Below are 24,250 nucleotides of genomic sequence, written 5' to 3'. Positions count from 1 at the left end.
TTCCCAGTCATAACCTGCATCTGTGGATAATAACTAAACCCCAGAGGAATCTGGACGACTGAGGAATTAACAGCATCATAGATTCCCTACTTTTATTTAAAAGAGAAGGACAATATAGCAGGAAAATAATGCTACTTATCTCTAATAATCGTACAAAATCCTGAAGGCTATTAAACAGAGTGAACTGCAAATATGAGATATTTAAATAGATGTTGCTAGGGACTATCAAAGTAGAACATTTTGCCCTTTTATCCTCCTTTTGATGTTTGTCTCTTAAATAGCAGAATTTGCCCGAAGACCTAACATCTACTGCTGTACCATGCAAACTTTTGTTTGCTTGTGTAATATAAATCACATAATACCAGCCTGGCAGGGGGACTGCATCTACCCTGTTCAAGGCAGTCCTTACCTACCTCCACATTTCATTCCATGTGGTGGATTAAAATATGGAATTCAGTGACAAAATCCTGGTTAATGGCAAAGGGTCGGAGTGGGCAGTAGCTGGCAGAGGGTGAGGGGAAGTGCTATGTAAAGAAAGGAGCTTCCTCATTTAACCTGAAAGGTAATTTCTTGTTCACAGACAAAAAAAAAAAAAAAAAAAAAGAAAAAAAAAAAAGACAAAAAACCTCCTAAAAATTCAGGAGATTTGTTCTGCCAGTCATCCTCAAGTGAGCAACCTCTGACCATGACCACATTATGAACTGCAATGCCTGGGTTGTCTGGGAGGGATCCTTCAGGATGCAATTTCTCCAACTGCTCTTGTGGATTGTTGCCCCCAGCTGGACACCGGCCGGGCTGCAGCCTCACGTGGAGTTTAACTGGAGCTGTACTGGGATAACGTTCTGGGATAATAAAGGAATTTGCAAATACAAATCAGGATAACCAAGTCAATACAGTGATGTGTGTTTAAATGATAAAGTTCTGCCTTTAAAAACAGTTTAGAGCTCCCCAAATAGGTATGACTGGTTCATGACCAATTTAATCTTTCAAGAATTCAGGCCTGTCCTCCACTAAATCATGACGAAAAATCTTTCCTAATACCAAGTGGAACAAATTCTTTAGAAAAGTTCTTTGAATTCAGCAAAGCACGACAATCTTGGTGTTATTTCAAACACACTTTTAGCAAAAAAGAAAAAGTTGTTTCTGTTATGCTATACGAGAGACTATAAACCAATTTTGCCTGTACTGAATTTCACATCCATAAAATACATCAACAGCTCTGGGTAGATACATCCTGCTCTTATATTTGCAAATATGGCAGCTAGAGTTGAAAGCATTTGCACATCTCTACAGTGCTCTGTAGGTCAGAGAGGAAAACCTGCTGCTGGACCAGAATATGCTTGAATAAACACTACAAGAGATGTTTGTTCTTGTACTCCTGGATTTGTGGACTGCATGGAAAGGTAAAGGCTCTAAAATCTTCCCTTTTTCCAGCTGTTCTCCTCCATGCCCATCTCCAAAAGCAGTCAGGTTTGGATACCTTCTCAGTTTGGATGCCTTCTCATCCCTGGCTCATCCACCACTGTTTTTCTAGACAGGAGCAGTGTTCCTCTTTCCAGGAGAATCACAGAATAGTTTAGGTTGGAAGGAAACTCTGAAAGTCATCTGCTCAGAGTCTACTCCACAGTTAGATCTACTTCCCAGGTTTCTCAGAGTTGTATGCAGTTGATTTCTGAGCATCTCCAACGATGAAAAACCCCACACTCTGTCTCAGCTACATGTTGCAATGTTTGACCAATCTCATGGAGAAGTTTTTCCTCAAACCTAATTGAATTTTTCCACACTGCAACTGGTCCTTTCACTGCCCATCTCTCCATCCTCTCTCTGCCCTCCAATACAAGCTGGAGACAGCAGGAGGATCCCCCCTTTGTCCTCCCTGCTCCAGAGTCAAACCAGCTCTTGGCACATCATTTGCTCCAGCCTCCCCAGAGCTCCCTGCAGTGCCCATGTGTGTCCTGTGTGAGGAGCCCAGCCCTGGTGTCACAGCACTGCCCTGGATGTGCTGCTGGCAGCGCTGCTGCCGGGAATGGCACCAGCGTCTCCGGCCCCTCAAACCCTCCTGGGAGCTGCCCCTGAGGGGGTGATGGAGGCCTCCCTGCAGAGGGAGAGACCCACACAAGGCAACTACCTTATCCCGAGTCTGCATTTCATGCATTTGACCTTTTCTCAAGTAATTAATATTTTAACAGGTTAACCAAGTACTTGTTTATGCAGAGTTGTACTTTTCAGCGGCAAAGATTGTCTGCCTGAATATATGTGATACAATTATTCAAATCTTTTTCACAGCAAAAGAAATACCCCCAAAGGACTTACTGTATTTTAAATAATAAGCAAGGAGATTCACTAGCTGACCATAGTATCTGATAGTACTATGCTATTGCCCTATATGTGCCATTGGACATTACTGCAGCCTGCAAGTCTGGCTGGGCTGGGGGGATTCATTCTGCTGGTGGGGTCAGAGGTCTCATTTCCCCAGGCACCATTTCCACATGCAGGCAGGGTTTTCTGATGGAGCCCTGTGCACACACCAAACTAGAACTGGTTAGAGCAGTTCACAGGTAGATCCAGAGCTGCAGACTGCTGGTTTCTTCAGTCCCTTCCACAGCCCTGCCTTACACAAGGAGAAACAAGCTTGCTCCTAATACGGAAATCAAGAATCTCTAGTGCACCTTACCTCACAGCAAGCACCATTTAATCCCTCATCTGAAAGTGTGCCATGCAAAATACAAACAGCTTTATGAGGCTCAGGAATTCACATTATGGCAGGGTTTAAAAAAGACAGAAAACCTGCTCAAGTTACGTTGCTATCTCCAGCGGGCCTGATGACTAAACAGAAATTCCACTTCAGCTTTATTGTTTCTGAATTCTTGAACTGAAGTCACCTCATGTTTCTCTGAAAAATGCCTTGCAGTAACCAAGGCTTCAATGACTCTGGGCCATCTGCCACTGTTTCCTTTTACAATACACTTTGACTGAAACTTTGGTAACATTCCCCCATGCAGAACTCTTGTAGAAATAAACCAGAGACTGGGATGGCTCTTAACATCTTGAACAGACTGTTCTGTCCCTAAGTGCTAACTTAAAGAATTTTGATTTAAATGCAGTAATGCTTTGGTGGTACAGAATGTGTCAATGACAGTGTATGTCTTGTTTACACTTTTTTCCAGGAATACTCTACTCTTCCATTTCTAAAGCATGGCACTGTGGAATTCTAAGGTGCCACCTGAACTTGTTTGACATCTTCTTTCCTGTTAATGTATTTTCTTCAACCACAGCAAGAAATCAGGATTTTCCTATCATTAACAGGAACAGAACTGCTTTCAAAACCCATAATCTCTCCTCTCAGTTTTGTCCCTGAAAACAAGATATAAATACTCTTGATTCTCTAACTGAATTTTCTTTCAAGATAGAACTGATGATCCTACTTATAATTTTTGCTACAGGAAACAGAACTCCCTTCTGATTCCATTTCCTCAGTAGCCAAAGCCATCTAAACAAAAATATCTCAATACCCACATGCAACAAAAAAAACCCAAACAGCAAAAAAAATCCCTTTTAACTGCTATCAATAGAGTTCTCCTAATCCATGCAGAAAGAAACTGAGGGAAACATACATACTCAACTCATTGGTACTATGTGCAGCAAGTAAGGATTTGCCATGAAGAGAGACCTTCTCTCTCAGTTTTCCTTTCTAACACAAATTTTACAGCATATAAAATCCCAGAAATTCAGCAAGTGCTTGAATCCTTAACTCTTGCAAGTCACAAAAAGGAAAAAGCTTAAATTAGTTCATTTGTAGAGAGAATTCACCCAGTGGGGATGTGATTTCTTCTAACTGCAAAGATTCTTTTAGGCAGACTGTCAAAAAGAATATTAAAACTTGTGTATGTTCTATCTGCGATAACAGAATAATGTGGTGCTTTTTACTAGTTCAGGTGCCTACTGGTATAAAACAAGATTTGCAAAAGGAAATTGTCAGGGTCATACTGCCATTAGTATGAGCAATCCAGAAGACTTAGTTTCTTTCCTGCAACTTGAATAAAAGGTATTTTCCCTCCCCCAAAATCCATGTGTCTCACTCCATGTAATTGTTTTGATATAAGCAATTTTCAACTGCTGTCTGTTCCACAAATGTACCAGTTCTCTGAGAACAAAGGAAGATGATTAACACTAGCACAGATTTTTAGTCTAATTCTCTTAGAACTCCTGCTTGCTACAGAATCCATCATCTATACTGCTTTTCACTAAAAACAATAAACAAAACTCTCATCTGGGGCAAGATTATTACCCACCTCTATTTTCTGCACTAAAAGTGAACATCTATTTTTGTGTAAGAACATAATCTTGAATTGGATCTTTTTGTAATCAAGTAAGAGAACCAAGTGACAGGGTTGGATAAAGCAATTGATAATTAAAAACCCCAGAAAAATCAAGAAGTACATGCTTCTGGTTTTTTACAATGTGATGTAGAGATAGCATGAAAATGTTTTCACACAGAGGGTGGCTGGGCACTGGAAAAGGCTCTCCAGTAAAGCAGTCACAGCTCTAAACCTGACAGAGTTCAAGGAGCGTTTGGACAATGCTCTCAGGCGTTGGTGTGACTCTTGGTGTGACTCCTGATGGGCCCTTTCCAAAGCAGCCTACTCTCATATTCTATGAATTAATTGTTTCCTCTCACTGTTACCATTTAAGGTCTCACTCAGCACCAATGAGTAGGGCCAGATGTCAAAGAAGATTTAAAATCAAATTATAGGCTCAGAAATGATCAACTGAATTTAAAACCAGTGTCTTAAAGTTGCAGAATTTCATAAATTGAAGGTAGCCACCATTATGATTATTTGAACCTTATTTTGCTTCAATTGAAAATAACAATAAATCTGTGTATATACAAAAATGCAAAGAAAAAGTGAAAACCAATATTGGAGGCTACACAGCTGAACTGTGATGAAATTCACAATCTCAAACCCATTTTCATTCTGGCAGAATACCATCACAAGGGTTTGCTCTGGAGGGTCTCCAGAGCAAACAGCAATACTAGAGCTTTAGCTGTAAAGCTTGCAGTGTGGTATGTTAACTTCAGAAGAGACAGACGTACATACTGCTTTACAACTGTTTGCTATCAGACTCGCCGTCTTCTTAAAAGTCTTCTCGAGGTAGTGAGCAAATCTCTCATTCTCGTTTTCCTTGGAACCCAGCTGGAGGAATTCACCTAAAAAGTTGCACAGATGAGAGGTTTTATTTGTGGGTTTACTGCTTAGGCAAGCAAATGGGAAGATAAAACAGGAAAAAACCTTACCACGCACCAGATCTTCAATCACCTGAGTTAGAACAGAGATGATAGTAGTATTTCCAATCCGTGCTAAAGCTACAGAAGCAGCTGAGAGGATGAAGTCACCAGCTAGAACAGCCTAAGAACAAGAACAAAAAGGTGATTCTAAACAACAAGAAGAAAGTGTTACTACAGACAGTATCATTTCCTTTATTTCTCAGATCTACTCACATTACGTAACTTTCCTACATAAAGCACAAATACCTCATTTTAAGAGCAAAAAAAATTGAAATCTGTGAATTTTTGAATCCCTCTCTTATAGAACTGTTTATATTTTTCTGTATAAGCACTGTCCTCCCTGTAAGCAGTATGGGTTTGCTTATGAAGTTCTTTTGAACATTAGTTCTCTATTTGACCATTCTCTTGTGGCTGTTACACCATGAACCCTGAATTGCCCAAGTTCCTTCCTTGCATTTTCTGGCAAAGACCTTTCTTGTAATGCTCTGTGAAGAAAACACCAATTGCAAAAAAAAAAATTCCAGCTGACTGAAAACATTTTTTGTTCACCACTGAATCAGCATTCAGAGTGAGGTACAAGTTTAAGTATTTCAACAGCACTGCAGATAATGGCACAGGGAATGTCAAATCAGTAATAATCACAGAGTGGGTCAGGTTGGAACAGGCCACAGTCATCTGGTCCAACCTCCCTGTTCAAGCAGAGTCATCCCAGAGCACACAGCACAGGATTGCATCCAGATGATTCTTGAATCTCTCCAGTGAGGGAGGCTCCAAAGCCTCTCTGGGCAATCTGTTCATATTCAGGTGGAACTTCCTGTGCATCAGTTTTTGTCCATTGCCTTTTGTCCTATTACTTGAGAAGAGCCTGGATCCATCCTCCTGACACTGCTTTCAGATACTCACAATGAGGGCCCCCTTCAGTCATCTCCTGTGGAGGCTGAACAACCCCAACACTTACACACTTCAACCATTCATTAGCTAATGCTTCCAACAGTTCAGAAGAGGAAAACACATTTGTCTCACCCACAAGCTGTGCACACCTCTTCATATGTTTTCTGACATATTCCAAGACCTAGGGATAGTAATGCTACAAACCTCTAGGTATTTGTGCTCTGCTGAAATTCAAAGGCAAGTCTTGCACTTTATTAGCAAACTCACTTTCCTCTCTCCCCAGATTTGATTAAGTGTCCTTTTTCCTCTGCGAGAATTTGCATCATCAATGACATCATCATGAACTAGACTGGCTGTATGGATCATCTCAGCAATTATGGCCACAGAGCGCTGGCTTGCTTGCACCTCCCTAAAACAAAAAAATAAGAACTGTCAAATAATAAAATCATTTATATATGCTGCAATACACTAGAAAGTCTCTATTAAAAACCGAACAAAATAATTTTCTCTGAAAACAGCTGTCACAGCTTTTTCCTGGTCTGACCCCCTTCTTTCAAACCTGGAATTAGGAAGACAAGAGAAAGTAAGATCACATTAGTACAGTAAGTGCAGAGGGATGAGTCCATCCCCATTAGGCCTATTTCTACATTGCTGCATTAACAGTACTGCAAAACTCCTGCGTTACAGACTTTAATCCCTCTAAATCCAGACTGCAATAAATAGCACAGTATCAAGGATGCTTGGCTCCAAGAATGAAGTCTGGAAAACAGCAGAGAAAAGAGTGCCAGGTAGCTTTGTAGATGAGTTGTAAGTGTTCCTCATCTCTGCTGCTCTACCTAAAATGTGGCATCACAAACTCTCTAAAGCTGGATAACTCTACTAACCAGTGAGCTGGACAGATCAGAAGGAACAGAAACCTGCATTCTACATCTGAAAGGCACAACGCATAGATCTTATCCTTTATGTTATCTGATTACCTTAAAACCCCAGAGGTTCTTCAGAAGCCTGAGGAATTAACTAGAATTCTACTGCAACCACCTTAGGACTGTAAACACCACCTAACACTTACTGGAACTCAGCCTTTGGGAAGATCTAACACTGATGATTCAACTCTCAGTAGTTCACACTACTTTTTTTTTTATATATACGTGAAAATAAGGTAATGGAAGAACACAGAAGCAATTCTCTAGAGAACAAAACTGGCAAAAAGCACATAAAAGAGCCAACCTAGCTCGCACAAAGGACTATCTCCCTTAGTATCCAGCTGCCACTGTCTTCTTCTGGTATTTTTCTATCTGTTTTCATCATGGGTTATATGCAGGATCCCAGAAATGGCTATCCCAGTCAGCCTTGCCTTGTAAGTGTAACAAGTCCACATGGGCATTTAAAATACCCCACACACAAAACAGTAACACAAAAACCCCAAAACCCACAACAAAATAAAGAAACTACTTCTGATATATAAATACCGTACTTCTGGTATACAGACAACAGAGAAAATCATACTATTTCCCAGGAGAACAGAAAAAGAACTGAAACAGAAGGTAATTTCGGCTCAGCTAAGGGAATTTAAAACTTCTCTGCACTGCCTATGTCCATTAAAATGTAGTGATTAATCACAAAATGAAAGAACATATTGCAGTCTGCTGACATAACGCTGCGTTCTGACACCTACCTCTATACAGAATTCTGCACTGCTGTCAGTGGGAGTTCTACATCCTGAACAATAGGGTGAATGGGTAGCTCATAGGCTGTGAAAATATGGCTCTTACACAACAGAAAATGAGAGCTGGAAACCTTCATGGTTGTTTGGAGGCAAGTCTTAACGTGGACTAGTGATTTAATCAAATGCTAGATCAGTGTAAATAGTTTTCCAATAAATAAACTACTCTTACTAAGTAGGAGAAAACTTACCTTCAAAAAACTGTAAAGGTCTCCAGCCTCTTTCAGGCACTGTTCTCCTTTTGGGGATTCCCTTTTTCATTAATTATGTCAGCAGACTGGATTTCCTGCTGGGAAGCAGCAGTAAATGGCAACACTCACTAACACACTAAAATATTTCAAAACCAGTTATTTCAAAAACAGGTTCTCAAAAGTTCTGCATTCTACTCTATCTTATCTCTGACAATGACTAAAAATGGCATAGGAATGTTCATGGTTTCCAGAATGTTGTATCAAATATGACAATTTAATCTGAAGAGGTTTTAAAACTACTATTTCCATGAAGTCTCAAGCAAGTTTCTTCCCACTGCTGGCAAAAAAAAGATCTACAGTAATTTCCTACATGCATCTTGTGAGACTAATTCGAGATCAGAGCATGCCTATTTTAGGGGAAAAAACACAAACCCCAGGATGCTTCTTATCCTCTGCTCTTTTTCATTCAGCTTCTCCTGCAAAACAAAAGCAACAAGTGGCAGGAACTCAACTCAAGAGATAACAGGGTCCCCCCAAATCCACTAAGTGGAAAGATGCCATTTTTAGGTCATTCTCAAAGTAAAGATGCCCCAAGATGATGTATGTTTACACAGATATTTTATACAACTAATCATGTTCTGGTTTTCAGGAGGACCCCCTGCTTGATTCAGTGATAAGGTTTTACAGATCTTCTGTACCCTGGGATGTTTTCCATTACAGAACTTGTTTCATGAACACTGAACAAGCCAAGGCTGACCAAACAGGTTAAGAAACCCTAAATATCTCCCTCCAAATATCCCTGTCCAAAACCAAAACAAACAAAAACCAACCAAAACCACGCATTTTGAGGTGGTGAGGGGCAAACTCAAAACCACACAACCCAGTATTTACACCCTCCAACAAAGAGCTTGGAGGCAATGTGTTTGCCAGTAAGTTGCTGGCAGGTCCTAACTTTAGGAAATATTCCATCCAGTTTAGCCACGTCATTTTATTTGTTTCTCACATTATTCTGATAAATTTATTTCCCTCCCCCCACCAAAACGTTTGTGCTCACTGTTTTCCCTACTGTTGTTGTACTTCTTTGGCCCTCCCTTATTTGTCTCTCTCTTTTTGGTTGTAGGAAAAGAAATAAAAGCTATTATTTGCAAACACTTTTGGAGAATACAGAAACACTAGGTCCTGTCAGGCTAAGTGATAATTCTGTGAAATTCTTCACACAGGTATGTGAAGAAATGCCAGTGGGTGTGTGAAATAAGGGTTTGCATGACCCCAGCTTAAACTATTTACAACAATTCTTACTTTCACACAAAGCAAAGCTGCTATCAATAAGCAAAAAGCCACTGCCCAAAGGACTTAAAGACTCAGGGTAGGACTTCTGACACTTAAAACTTCAAGAGAAAAGAAACAGCACACTTCAGTCACTTACCTTTTTGGTAATAGTTCAGATAATTCTTTATACAACTGTCATTTTCCTTATTATGACCACAATAAAGTGATCTCACTGTAAAAAACCAGTTAACCTGCTAAGGGTAAATACCTCACCTTGTTCAAATCGAAACATAAATGATCAATGTCACCTAACCTGCAAGCACAGCCACCTGGGCATTCCATTCTCCTGAAAAATCTCAGCTTTTCTGGAGGGACTCAGTGAAGAGAAAGTGGTCTCTTGGGACTCAGGACCTGTAGCCTTCCTAAATTGAATCCTGCTATTTTACAGTCAAATAAGGAAAAGTATTACCTTTCATACAAAAATTGCACCAAAGAAGAAAAGAAAATTAAAAGCAGGCAAAAGCATGCTGGGTCCAGCAAGTTATATTACATTGAGAATGGCAGCAAGATGAAGCAGAAACTGAACAACAGCAATACCCCAGAGGCAAAAAAAAAAAAAAAAAAAAAAAAAAAAAAAAAAAAAAAAAAAAAAAGCTAGGGATGAACGGCACCCTACAAACCTACAGATACTGTGGTGAGTCTCTTCAATTACATGTGTGGGAACCAAAGCCTCAACAAAGAAGAACAACCCTTGGAGAAGAATCAGTATTAAGTGAGGAAAGGAATAATAAAATGCTTCAAGGGAAATGACAAATTGAAAGTGGAAAAACATCTTAAAAAAACACTGGGAGAAGCAGAATGTAAGGCAAGTATTTTTCCCCTCAGGTTTGTAGAAGAATAGCACAGTTAAAAATATGCAGTATTACTTCTCTACATACACAACTTTCCTCACAAACATAAAAAAAAAGTTGTGAAGAACGATTTGTCACCTGGAGACAATGTTGCTTTAAGAAAGAATAATAATAAATCAATCATAGTATTAACATGAATTGAAGCATCTGCATATGCAGAGCAGGTGTAAGACAGCCTGCTTCAAGCAGCTTAAAAGCAAAAGAGAAGAAAATGCCCATGAAAGTTCATCAGCTCACAGGAACTGGCTATCCTCAGGACAAATGTAAATTCCTTTTGCATGGCCTTTCCAATCCTCAAAAGCATTGGTCACCATGCACGAACCAACAAGCAGTACAGTGAAGACTTGTATCAACATATGGGATATTTAATTACACAGGCTTGGAGAAATTGGCACAGGGCACTGAAGAGGAAAGTAACTACCCCGAGATTCCATTCCATTCCTTTGCCGAAACATTTATGTTCTTGCCACTCAGAATTTCATTCTAAAAGCAACACGCCAAAGACGGTGACTCAGCCTGGTTTGTACTAGGAACATTCAGATTATTGAGGAGGCTTTTAAACACTGAACATATTTTGGAGGTGCTGATTAGAACCACAACAGATGTACAAAAGCTGCCAAATGACACAGGCATCCAGAAATCAGAGAACTTATGCCGAGGGTTGGCTACTGCAAAGCAAGCACTTGCCCCAGGCATATGTGGCACTTCCTTACTGGCATAGGGCGGGTGTCAAAACTGGTCCTGACAGTTTTGAGACAGCATAATGTGTGGACAAGAATATGTCCATGAGCATATACATTTGTCAAAAGACAGCAAATATGCTTTGAGCATACAGGCAAATTCAGTCTTTCTACTGCTCTTTGATTCACTGTTCAACTCCCACACTGTATGACATCAGTTCAGCCTTCTCCGTACTGCACACATGATTTTGTTCATGCTACACATTAGAATGAGATTAAACTATTTCCACCATTATTTTGACTCCAAAGATGTTCCAGAAACTCGCTGTGCCTGTTGTTAAAAGTCTCCTAAATTTTCATTCTCTTAGCAATGTAAGGCTTTGCCTTAAGTAGCTCTTTCACCCCGTTCCTGATAAATTTGTAGACTACAAGTCTTCAATCTTTGTGATTATCTTTGCAATCCATCCCAGAAGCCAACCAGAGCTAACTTATTTTGAACACAGGGATCAGACCTGTTGATGATTTCAGGAAGTGTGACATACACTCTTGTAGCTGAACTGGATGGCTGATGCATGCTAGGATACCTTTGAGGTTTTTCATAATGAAGGTGGTTGCAAACCACACTGGGGTTATGCCCTAATGGGACACACAAGACCCTACAAGCTCAAGCAGAAATTTTTGGTCTACTGTGCTTCCTTACATTACATTTCAGCATAGATTGCTGACCGTCAAGAATGATTCTGCCATCAAAAGGTACCATCCTCATGCTCCTGTTTTTCATGTCAGCATCACTTATAAAAATATTAAGCCAGTCCCTGGCAAAAAGCATCCCTGAGTACTTTCACAACCAGTATTGTTCCTTTTGCTATTTGGAAGTCGATGACAAGAAGCAGCCCTGAACTGACAACAGAATCTGGCTGAAGCAAAGTTCATTAATCCAGGATGATTTTTCCTAAAACAAGGGGAACTGGCACACACAGGACAGGATGCTGCCACCTCAGTTTTGCTTTCTCCTTCAAAACTATATTCACATAGAAGAAGATAAAAGGGAGAGGTGCTATCCATGCAACAAAATACAAGTCATGCTCTGAGGTAGTAATCAAGTCTAACAAGGCATTAAACTACTCCTGCAGAAAGAAAATAGTGCAAGAGCTCAGAGAAATCCCTTAAGACTGACAAATTAGTCTAGAAATGTTTCTGGAAAGGGACCAAAGATTATCTATTTCAAATTCTATATAAGGCAAGACTGGAAATGTAGCTGGAAGGCAGACAACACTCCAGCCAACACCTTTCCTCAAAATCAAACAAAGCAATTGACAGAAATGTGAGGAGTGAAGCATTGCAACGAGCCAGACTCAGGAGTGATAGAGAGTACAGGCCAAGCATGATCAGTTAAAACTGCTTTCAAAAGACAAGTAACTTGGAGATCATATGGATTACACCACGCTAATTAGCTTACAATCTTACATAATGTGTAGAAACTTGCTACTAGAGGGTGGGGAAAAAACCTTTTTGATTGTTTCCAAAATCTCACAGCTTTGAATATAAACATACCACCTGTTTAATAGCTTTTCTGCATAATTACTAAAAAAATCTGTGAAGATGTCTTGTCACAGCAAAGTTCTTACCTGTGACCAGAGTTTCATAGGAACAGGAGTAGTTAAAAATGAAAAATACTTGATGAAGTATAGTTTCGAAGCATATTAAAGCTATTCTAATAAAGCATTTATGCAAGAAGGTAGACTTGACTAAAAGCCTTATTAATATTGTAATTTGGCAACATTCTTTACCCACCCTGGTAACAAGTGCAGTATAGTCCACAATTTAACACACGGAAATATGTAATAAACCCAGCAGTTCCTTTTGCACTGACAACTACAAAAATACAGCTTCAAGATGGAACGTACATTCAGGTTTTACTGAGGAGCATTTTATTTTCATAAAGTATTTCTAGAAACACAAGAATGATAACTTTCAAGCGTGATGTGCGCATCTGAAAGTGACCAACTCACTTGGAATTATTATGATGAATGTTGCAAGCCCGAGCCATTAGCACCACAATCATTGGTCGAAAGGCCTTTCCCTTCCCATCAAAGTAATAATCACACATTTCCTTAAGTTCTGCTGCAGAGACCAGCAATTCCTATAAAATGGACAAGAGCATTTCAGCATGGAAGTCACAAAGGCAGTCTGTTTCTGTAAGTGAAACATCTGTAATGTTATTGCCTGCATTCATTCCACCCAGTGTAAGCTCAAGTTGTTTTTAAAATTACTATGAGTAATCTGAAATGTAAATGATGCATTCCAGCACTGCAAATCAGGAGAAAAATTTGCATTCTGGTTCTATAAAATATCCATTTGCCTTCAGTTTAGGTTTCAGACAGCTGTCCATAAACATAAATAACATATTTTCCATAACTATCCTCCAAACTGATGGCTGCTGTTTAAAACAATCATCATGACATCCCAGCATAGTCACCAAAATCCCTTACCTTCTTAATATCTTCATAGAGATTCTTCAAGTCTTTTTTACCAAGTTGAAAAGGGTCTTGGTATTTTTCATCACTAATTGTTTTACTGCAGCTGCACCAGTGGGATGTACTTGTATGATGAAACCTGGTCACAGTGTTTGTCAAGAGAGCAGTCTTGTTAGAAGTTAAGTTCCCCTGATTCCCCAAACAGAAACATCTGAAAGGATTTTTTTCTCTCCCTCTCCCCTCACACCACATTTAACCAAATGGCTGAAATACATGAAGGCATCAAAATTCTCTTTTCAGACAGACAGTAAGGTGCAAGGACAGCAGAGCTATGTACTGATGATCACAAACCTTTGGGACCTGGCAAAGCGCATTTGGCAAACACACCCACTCTGCCCTTCCCAGATCCCAGAAGCCTTCTGAGGCACAGAACACTATGTTGCTCTCAATGCACTCCTTTTGAATACGCTATAGATAGTGTAGCCTACACTTGGAGACAGAGCCTTCACTTCTGGCAACTCAACTATTCTGTTACTTTCTTCGCTCTCTTGTAAACTCCTGAAAAAATATTCCTGACTTAGATTTGATATTTTTTCCTTCATATACCCAGCTACATAATAAATCAATACTTCCAGGTAGCATGATGATGCTAGGAAGGTTCATCAGAAAAGGGTGAAAGCTCCTCCTGGATGCATTAAGATTTAGCTTAGGAGTTTTGTTTGTTTGTTTGTTTCCTGGAGTTGAAATTTCTTCTTCTCCTATTGTTTCCTTTTCCAAAGTGAACCATATGTATTTTCTTGCAACATTCTTGCTTTGTCCATTACTCCCCAGGATAGACAAGTGAGATTCAGACTTAGCACTACAGCAGCAGTTCACACTGGAGTAAATAACCTTATTTTCAAAGTTTACACCTCAGAGGTGTAACTACCCAGCTGACCCAATAACTATGGCTTTACCCACCACACATAAATGTGAATCTCCAACTTACCGCCAAAATATACTACACAGTTTTGGAAATGAGAAAGTTGAACTTCTTTGGGTAATGTGACACATCTGCACAAAATAAAAGCAGGGATAGTTTATTAGAACTTTAAACTGACAGAAAACATTTCACTGCAAAAAAAAGTATCCATCACCACTGCTCTACTTCTCCATTTTAACAACCCAGCAGCAAAGAGAGTCTCATACCCCCTTCCACACCACGTGAGACATTCCGGAGCACTGGACTTTCTCCCCTGTCAGGCCCAGCCCAGGAGGCTTATCAGTGAAATTACCAAAGAAGCTCCAATAAAACCTCGCTTTTGCATTTGTGCAAGGTGCAATTTTCAAACATTCCCTGCCTGGCAGATAAATCTGGACTGCACCAGTCAAGACATCAAGAAAAGGAGGAGCTGTTTCAGTACAGTAACAGAAAATCATGTCCTTGTTTTCCCCTGAAGCAATTTCAATTCAGCCTGCTGTTTATAATTTACACCTGCCCATCTTCCCTGATAGACGTCCAGAACCTAACTTCCAAATCGAGTAATCTCTCCAGTGATCTCTCCCTGCAGACAGAGCCCGGGAGTGTGTGGAAATCAGTCCAAGGTACATGATTCCAGCAGAGATAGGCTGAGAAAGGAAGTACAGCTTTTGCTCTGCTCCTGGGAGTGCTGCCAGGAAGCACCGAGCCCTGCCCAAAGCTGGGCTGAGCCAACCCAAAATCTCTGCGATCCACGTGTTCACCGGCTGCCTCTGCAAAAACTCACACGGAAAAGCTCCACAGAAACGCTCAAGGAGACTGCTCCTCGTGCCTCAGCGTCTCCTCGTGTGTGGATTAAAGTCTCACCCTCCTTGGACAGCGGGAGAGAAACAAAAGCACTGTAATGACTCAGTGGCACTCTTCCATCCTCCCTTACACAAGGCCGTGCAAGGACACAAAGCAAGGCGAGGAGCCCGAACTTACCACAGATCTGCAACCCACTGCTGCCTGACTTCAGTGTCCGGCCCCATGGCTGAGACATTCCTAAGTCGCTCTCTCGGACCTCTCACCGCGTTCTACTGCTAAAAATAGCTGATCTCTTCCCTCAGTGCAGGCACAGCCTCCCCCCTTACTCCGCTGCTTGCCCCTGCAGCAGCGGCCGCTGCGGGATGCTGGGCACATCGGCCAGAGCGCTTCCGCGGGGTCAGGACAGCCAGAGCACCTCAGCGAGGGTCACAACAGCAGCCCGGCCTCGTGAAGAGGCTCCAAACCAAGGCAATGAGTGAACTGCCCCCATTACCACTCACAACGCTCACACACAAACGCCTTCAAAATCTCACACTAAAGAGAACCACTTCCCCTGCTCCCACCAGGGCCGGCTCCGAGAGGCTCACACACTAAGCGCTGAGAACCCTTAATCTGGAATGTAACCTTGCACCGAGGGCGCTCCTGCCCCCGCCAAGGACCCCCGGCCGGGATTGGCGGCCCCGGAGCCCGCCCGCGCCCCCCGCCCCATTCATTGCGCGCCGCCCGGCGCCGCCGCACTCACCGCCGCGCTGGGGACCGGCGGGGCGCGGGGGCCGGGGCTCGGCACGGAGCCCAGCGGCGGAGCCCGGCAGCACCAGGCGCCGCTCCGCCACCACCACCGCAAGGCCATGGTGTCCCCCAGCCCCGCCGCGCCGGCACCGCCTCCCGGCACCGCCGCGACCCGGACGCGGAAGCCCCGCGCCGCCACCGCCCTCCGGCGGGGAGCCGGGCGGGTGCCCCAGCCCTCTTTGAGGGCGGGAGGCTCAGGCCGGGCGCGTAGGTGGCTCTGGGAGGTTTGAGGACATGCGGTGGCGGCCCTGGCTGCCCGCCTGCCTGGCCTGGGGCTGCGTGGCCGCGCTGTGCGGCTCCCGCGGGCTCTGCCCGGCCCCGAACGCCTCCCGCCCTCAGCCGGGTCAGTGCCCGCGGCGCCGGGCGGCGGAGCTCTGCGCCTGGGCCCTGTCCTCAGACAGCCTCCTAGGTACGGCCTGCCCTGTCCCGGGGCTGTGTGCTGCTGGCCTGCCCTGTCCCGGGGCTCTGTGCTGCTGTCCTGCCCTGTCCCGGGGCTGTGTGCTGCTGTCCTGCCCTGTCCCGGGGCTCTGAGCTGCTGGCCTGCCCTGTCCCGGGGCTCTGCGCTCCTGTCCTGCCCTGTCCCGGGGCTCTGTGCTGCTGTCCTGTCCTGTCCGGCGCTTTTGTTTGTTGGGTTGTAGCCGCTCCTAAAGCAGTAACTAAGTGATGACCTGATACGCACAGTCAAACACTAGTTTTAAAATTAAAACTACATTGGTCATAAGGAGTGCGCTTTTTTTTTTCTTTTCTTTTTTTTCCCCCAAGTCCCAGTTATGTGTTTTTGCAGAGTTGATAACCTGACACCTCTCTGGAAGTACACAAAGCATTCCAGCTCTCCTAGCTCTCGGGCATACAAAACTGCTTTTAATAATAATGCTAATTGATATGATAACATTACAGAATTAATTTCATCAGGTGACATAATTACTCGTGAGCATTAAGAAATAGTAGTGATAAATCTTGTGGCACCTGGCTGTAGCAGGATCTGTCATTAGGGGCAGTGAGAAATACGGCTACCAGCAAGGCTCCAGAGATGCTAACTAACTTAAAATTTTTACATAACAGTGACTATGAGGTACTGGGATTTTATAATTAGTGTGCAATTGTAAGACTGTTACATAGAAAAGTCCATAGAGATGGTAAACCACACTGCTTTAAAACTATTTGTCGTCTGTTACCATAGAAAAGGGCACAGAGTAGGTCTGAAGGAGGAACAAAGCACTTCTGAGCACACATGTATGCAACAGCAAGAGCTACATCTTCTAACTCAGTAATTCGCTGTTTACATTACTCAGAAAAGACTTCATCTTTTTTCTTGGGCTGTGTGGTGATCACTGCTGCATGTGGACTGTACACAGCAGTTACTGGTGCACAGTGACTTAAATCTGCTGCACTGCATTGTTCAGCTGTGGGGAGAGCTGTACTTCTCTGTCTCCTGCAGGTATCTTTTAGTGTGTATAACTGAGTGCAACATCAAACAGCCCTGAGACTGTCTAGTCACAGTCTATTCAATCTATTCCTAGATATGGTTTAGATCTTAAAACTAGAATGCCCTGGTGGATTCTTTAACTGCAGAATTCAGTTCTTTTCAGGAATTCCAAACAATAAAATCCTCAATTTATTTGGGCTTGCTTTTCATGAAGGCTTAATATACATTGGTAAAGTTGTAATGTTCCAAGTTTTAATTGTTTTTAAAGCGTTTTGGCTGGATTTAAGAGGGAACATATTAAGAATAATATGATTTTTTTTTTTATACAGCATTTGTTTCGTGTTTACAGATCCTTTTCCAGTTGATGTGATCCAAGAAAATTATGTCCGTAATGTGAGAAACTGCATTTTTTCAGTTGTCTATCCTACACCTTTTAAATCTAGAGTTCGTCTTGTAGCTGTTTCAAAGGTTGGCTATTGTTTTTTATTCCTCTCTAATTAGTAGAAATTATTAAGACATGTACTAAAGTATATCTTAATATTTATAAGCTATTTATTGTGAAGCATCTTCTCAGTGTATACTTTAAACAAAAAAACTTATTGTGAGATGTCCTCTAATGATGAAATCTGTAGAGAAAACATGTTCATTACCACTGAAAATTTGATCATGTTCAAGTATTATTTCTTTCTCCAGGAAGTTCTTGGAAATATTTTGGATCTTGATATATCTGTCAAAGGATCGTCTGATTTTCTGGAGTTTGTCAGTGGTGGGGAGGTGATGTTTGGGTCTGTTCCACTGGCCCATAGGTATGGAGGTCACCAGGTAAGTGTGGCACTCGATCTTCCAGGTGGAATTGTGTAATCTTTTTTTGTGAGTTACACCTTGATACTACCTGTAAGTACATGCCTGTGAGTACATGAACACTTACTAACATTTTGATTGCAGACTTGTCCTTCATAGCAAGCTGCAGGTAGAAAAGAGCTGTAATATCCTTCCACAGTACCCAGTTTACTTGCCCTGCTTTTGTTTATGCCTGAAGTGAATTATCTTTTTAACTTTTATTAGCTGCTGAGTCTGCTTAGCACCCCAGCAGGCTGACCAGCTCTGCTGCGTGATAGATGCTGATAGCTCAGAGGAGTGGAGAAGGACAGAGCCTCACTGCAACACCATGATTACTAAGATTCAGGTTTCATGGATATGGCTATGATTATTCATGGAGGGAAATGGTAGAGTTGGATTTGTAATTTCCAATTAAAAAAACCAGAACAAATCATGTGGGTTTAAAGGCTCATTATACAAAAAAGACAAGTCTGTAGCTGGAAGGTAAAAAAAAAAGATAATTACCTGTGTTACTCTTTTCTTATGGTTTTCTGATTCATTTGTGAAGTGAGTGTGGAAATACAGCTTTAGGGATCAACATTTTAATGTGAGCAAATGTGTCTTTTGTTAGGACCTAGATTTGATCTGTCTTGTTTCAAGTATAACTTCTGTAAATGATAGAGAACAATAACTTGATTTTAATGTTTGTCAGTTTGGTAGCTGGGCAGGTCAGCTGGGGGATGGAAGAGCCCACTTGGTCGGAGTATATACAAACAGGTGGGACTTTTTTTTAAGTGTCTGATTGAACTCTGTGTTCAGTTTAGCTGATTCATGGTTAACCTGAGGTCTATTGTTAGAAATGCCAATGGTATCTTTGCAGGCATGGTGAGAGGTGGGAACTGCAGTTAAAAGGGTCAGGAAAGACCCCATACTCCCGGTAAGTTGCAGTTATTCTATATACCCTAAAACTGAATGTTTTCTTTTTGAAATTTACCTTGGTTTTATGACCTATTCCTTATTTCTCTGTTCTCCATAGGAATGGTGATGGAAGAGCTGTGCTTCGCTCCTCTGTTCGAGAGTTTTTATGTAGTGAGGCAATGCACTATCTTGGAATTCCTACAAGCAGAGCTGCTAGGTATTTTTCTTTCCTTTGTTCACAGTATACTGTAATATAATTTACAGGTGATTTTGTAACTGAGTTTCACTGAACATGAATAAAGTAGGACAGTTAGTTTCCAAGATGAAAGATCTCTTCATATATATGCAATCAGAACAAAATACATTCTTCACAGATTTTTGGATAAAACTTTTCACTAATAATAAGCTCCAGTAATTAATTGTATCACATCATTTGCTGGATACTAGAAATACAAGTTAACTTCAGTGTAGTAAAGACTCATTTCTGTAAAATTAATCCAAATTCTAGAATCTAGCCACCTAAGAAAATGTTGAAAGTGGCTCTTTTTGTCCTGTCATATTTAAGATTGCTGGGAAAAATTGTCAGTCATATGAACAAACATTAATGCTGGAGGTAAAACTGAATGTAGCAATTACTCTCAATTCTTTATCTATGCAAACACCCCTTGAGCAGAGAGAGAGATTTTGAAAAAAAAAATTGAAACTAATTCTGTCTGAACCAAAGGAGACTAACACAGTCATTCATCAGTAACTGAATATTTTCAGGTGATCATGTTTAAAATGCCAGGTTCATTTTGTGTTCCAAGTAGTCTCAAGTCTGCACTGCAGTGTTTCAGTCTTCAAAGAAAACAAATGTTCTGCAGAAAAGGCCTGTACTCAGCTGCCACATGGCTAGGTGTCTGTATTTGCAAAGAGTCTGCAAATCTCTTTGCATTAGTTCTAACTCACTTGCTCTGTTGAAGTGCAGTGTTTGTAAATGACATTTTTCATGGTTTATTGACTGACTTCATCTTGAGACTCTTTGCTGTTGGCTGTTAATGTAGAACTTTAAATCTGTCTGAATATCAGCAGGAAAATAATTTGGCAGGTTAGAGCCTCTCTTTGCTGTCGTCTCAACAAATTGTTCAGTGCAAAACCAGTATGAAATTACCCCTTTACTGTGCACGAATTCTACTGAGAACACAGTGTGCTTTAGTTCTCTGCTGGCAGATTGGTTAAATGCCTGGCTCTCTTAACTGTTGTACTAGCTCTGCAGACTGTTTGCAAGACTTAATTTGGAAAAACCCCAGCTGACAGCCATATTCTTCCTGATGGGAGCTGTTGTACTGAGGCTGGTGGGATGCACTTAACAGAGGTCTTGTCAAGTCTTGGCAGAAGTGGGAGGAAAAGCCTTATGGCTTATCCCAGAACCCCCAGCAGGTTGGCTTGCTCTATTAATTTTAAGTGCTGTGTTCCCAATGGGGTGCTAGCATTTATGACTGTACTGCCAGATACAGAACACTTCATACAGTACCATTTTAGTCACATACTGGGACTGCCAGTGAGCAGTGTTATGCATTAAGTCAAAAAAGTGAGCCAATGTGACCTTTATACATATTTATGTTTATATAGATTTCCCACATTTTTGGTTCAACTGAATTCTTGCTAAAATTTTGTCCTGGTTTGGGACAAATTTGGGAGGAAACCTCCAAAGGGGTTCCTCTAGAAAGTAGATTCAAGTGGCCTCTCCCCCAACTGGTTTGGGAAAGATTTCCTTGGAGAAAAGTGGAAAAAACAGTTTATTTAACTAGCAAAGTATTCACAAGCATAAAAAAAAAAAAAAAGAATAATATTAAACAATTAAACCTCTCAGTATTCTGAAGAGATGACAAATTCAGAAAGTGCTGGCCGTGGGGTGTAGCTCTGCTTGCTCAGTCTCTCATCAGTCCCTCTGGTGCTGGAATGCAGCGTCCTGGACCTGGTGGGCCACAGGTGGGAGCTCCCACTGATTTTCTGGGTTTTCAGTCCAGAGCAGGCTGATCAGTTCCAAGAAAAAGTAAAGCCACAGTCTGGGGAACTTCTCTGCCTCAGCTAGTTAAAGAAAAAACTAACTAAAAGCGAAGGAGATCTCTGTCCTGCTGTCTGTCCGTGCTGCAGACAGCAGAGTCTGTGAGCAGGAGTGTGGAGAGTGAGAGCAGTTTCTGAAAACAAATTCCATGCTTCTTTTTCCTTCACTCTCAGAACCAGTCTTAAAGGTGCGGAACTTAATATCCAGCATAAACAGAACAGATGATTGGGCATACAAGCATTGTAAAGTCACCCCAGGACAAATTACAATGCTCAAGTATGTAAAACCAGAACCTAGTGTACTTTTAAGATTTAACTCTTGGGAGTTAACACAGTGACTGTATTCAGTCATATTTATGAGTGGAATATTAGGTTTGTCTCTTGTTCTTTGCTATGTACCTCAAAGAAAAGTTTGGTTCTGTCTTCTCTGCTGTCTTCAACTGCCAATAGGTAGCAGATATAAACTAACTGCATTAAATATCAAATAGCATGCTACCCAACTATATTTTGAATAATGTGATCATAATTTGGGTTGGAAGAGACTTTTACTGGTCTAGTCCAATTCCCCCCTCAATGAGTAGGGACACTTCACAAGATCAGGTTGTTCAAAATCCCCTCCAACCTGACCTTGAATATTTCCATGCATGGGGCATCTACTACCTTTCTGGGCAACCTGTTCAGTGTCTCACCATCCTCTGAGTAAAAAACTTCTTCCTAATATCTAATCTAAACCTGCCTTCTGTCACTTTGCAGGCATTCCCCCTTGTCCTATCACTAGAGGCCCTGGTAAAGAGTACCTGGCCAGCTCTCTTGTAGCCTCCTTAGGGACTGCAAGGTGCTGTAAGGTCTCCCCATACTCCCCACAAACAGCCCTAACTCTCAGTCTGTCTCATAGGAGAGGTGCTGCAGCTCTCTGGTCATTTTTGTGACCCTCCTCTGGACCCACTCCAATAGGTTCATGTCTCTCCTGAATAGATTAATATTTACTAGTTATCAACAAGAAAAGATAAAGAAGTATTATACAAAATGAGCTAAATTATCCTCCTGCTAGCTTCTTCAACAAGGAGTCTTCTGTGCCTGTTGAGGGGATAAGATCTTCCAGAAGATGGCACCCAGCTGGATTGTCAGTGCAATCCCAGTTGCTTTGGGGAGAAAACTTCCTACTTATTAACCTTGAAGGAACATTATGCCCTTGCACAGTTTGTAAGGATTGATTTTTCCAGATAGAATAGAAAATACAATGAAATTTTTAATTTTATTTCATAAAATTAATCTAAGTTGTGAAATATTTTAAAGCACATTGTATCAAACTCTCACTGACCTCAATATTTGGATAAACACGAAAATTTATAGGATATGCAGAATTTTAAGGCAAATGAAAGGAAGAGATTGGTTTTAAAAGTCCAAGTAGCAGTAGCAGTGATTGCTAAGGGTCACAGACTTGTCCCCAAAGTTTCTAAGATGGTTTTGGCTCATGTAAAGGGCAATCTCCACCTGATGCAACAGTTTGATTTCTAATTTCTCTCTCCTCAAAATTTCCATGTTGTCCCCAGGGAAATTGTGACTTAGTTAATGTTACAGTCACCCTAATCTGTCACTGAGGTTCCAAGTGAATGTACTGCTCTTTTTGAGAGCAGCCATCTCCCCAAGAAAATGAGAGTAATGAAATTGGACAACATTGTATTAAATACAAAATAAATGCATTTTGTCATGAACCTTGGCAAGCCTTGGCATCTTCTTTGCCTGTGTCATTTGTAAATCCAAAGCTATGCCATCAAAATGATCTTTCTTTTTATGAAGAAAATGAATTTGTATCAAATACCACTTTGATCTTGATTATTAATTATTTTTGCTGAGATAACATTCATTTCTTATTTGCTACAGCTTAGTTGTAAGTGATGATGGTGTGTGGAGAGACCAGTTTTACAATGGAAATATTAAGAAAGAAAGAGGTAATGAACGTATTTTAAAATGTTGCAACATTGTAACTTAATTCTCCATAAAAAAAGTGTAATAAAAAGTAATAAATTTGCTTAATTTCATTTATTAAGATATAAAACCTGTCTTGAGAAAATCAATCTGAAACATATCTTGGTTGAAGAAATTAAGCCCTCTGAACAGGTCTTCTATGATTATGGCATATGTATTGCAAGAATGTAATTTTGATTTTCCTTTCCCATTACAAAAATGATATTGAAAACCAGGGAGATTTTCCATTGTTTTGATAGCAGTAGCAGGATGGGTGGATTGCAATTGTGGCCATGTCATTGCTGCATCATCTACACCTGCTCTGAAAAAGAGTGAGATGGCACAGCAGGGGGAAAATCTGTTTGTGTTCATTCTTTGAGGCTGGCATTTCTGGAGGGATTCTAGTACTGATGCACTAACAGAATTTTGCTGTGGTTGCTGATACAGCAAATCAAGTTTCATCATTAAAATGTATGTGTAGTAAAATAACGTTATACATATTCATCTGTTATGTGTTAGGCATACTTACAAAAATACCAGTTTAACTGTGCTTATACAAACTCTGTGTCTACAGAAACAACACATGGTGGCTTTTGCTGTGGAACTGTTTTATTTTGCTGATGCTCTGTTTACATTTAAACACACTTGTCTCTGTTTAAGGTGCAATAGTGCTACAACTTGCCAAATCGTGGTTTCGTATAGGATCCTTGGAAATCTTAGCTCACTCTGGGGAACTGGACTTACTAAGGTTTGAAATGAATCTTCATAGTAACTGTAATAGTTTTCTCAACAATCCAATTACGTTAGAATTCATGCATACAGTTGGAATTTAGACATAAATTATTTAGCAAGTATGATTACATCATTTAAAAAGGTAACCTGCAATTTTTATACAAGCATACCAAAGATCTTGCCTCACAAGGGTTAACCCTTGAGATGTTTCTAAAGGCTTGGATCTTACAAAATGAGGAAAGTTCTTCACCTAAGTAGTCCTGCTAACTAAGCACTAGGGAGGACTTGTTTGTTTTGGAAAGATTTGTAAGTTGAAAGTGTAAGTTCCTACATTTCTCAGTTTTCTCTGACAAGTTTT

General features: G+C 41.0%; 2 protein-coding genes across 3 annotated transcripts in view; one reads left to right on the top strand and one right to left on the bottom strand.

The window, feature by feature from the left end:
• Positions 1-16,129, bottom strand: part of PDSS1 (decaprenyl diphosphate synthase subunit 1) — a 22,390-nt gene extending 6,261 nt beyond the window's left edge. Inside the window, exons 1-7 of one of the 2 annotated variants that reach the window (XM_063414210.1) lie at positions 15,937-16,129; positions 14,418-14,482; positions 13,445-13,568; positions 12,965-13,095; positions 6,446-6,587; positions 5,297-5,408; positions 5,096-5,209 (exon numbers count right to left, since the gene is read on the bottom strand). In XM_063414210.1, the coding sequence (XP_063270280.1) occupies positions 5,096-5,209; positions 5,297-5,408; positions 6,446-6,587; positions 12,965-13,095; positions 13,445-13,568; positions 14,418-14,482; positions 15,937-16,044 (796 nt within the window). In that variant the 5' untranslated portion in view covers positions 16,045-16,129. Of the gene's footprint in view, positions 1-5,095; positions 5,210-5,296; positions 5,409-6,445; positions 6,588-8,092; positions 8,114-12,964; positions 13,096-13,444; positions 13,569-14,417; positions 14,483-15,936 lie in introns of those variants that run through there. The other variant, XM_063414219.1, reaches the window with a different exon arrangement.
• LOC134559438 (protein adenylyltransferase SelO-like) overlaps positions 16,093-24,250 on the top strand; it is a 23,668-nt gene continuing 15,510 nt past the window's right edge. The window contains exons 1-8 of the mRNA XM_063414196.1: positions 16,093-16,392; positions 17,759-17,877; positions 18,103-18,231; positions 18,941-19,005; positions 19,109-19,165; positions 19,265-19,363; positions 23,077-23,144; positions 23,821-23,908. Coding sequence (XP_063270266.1) covers positions 16,218-16,392; positions 17,759-17,877; positions 18,103-18,231; positions 18,941-19,005; positions 19,109-19,165; positions 19,265-19,363; positions 23,077-23,144; positions 23,821-23,908 — 800 coding nt within the window. The 5' untranslated portion in view covers positions 16,093-16,217. The remainder of the gene's footprint in view (positions 16,393-17,758; positions 17,878-18,102; positions 18,232-18,940; positions 19,006-19,108; positions 19,166-19,264; positions 19,364-23,076; positions 23,145-23,820; positions 23,909-24,250) is intronic.

Source organism: Prinia subflava, chromosome 1 (genome assembly GCF_021018805.1).
Source record: "Prinia subflava isolate CZ2003 ecotype Zambia chromosome 1, Cam_Psub_1.2, whole genome shotgun sequence".
In the NCBI taxonomy this organism is placed as follows: Eukaryota; Metazoa; Chordata; class Aves; order Passeriformes; family Cisticolidae; genus Prinia; species Prinia subflava.
Note: the sequence above shows the minus strand (reverse complement) of the source record. Positions and strands in the feature narration are given on the sequence as shown.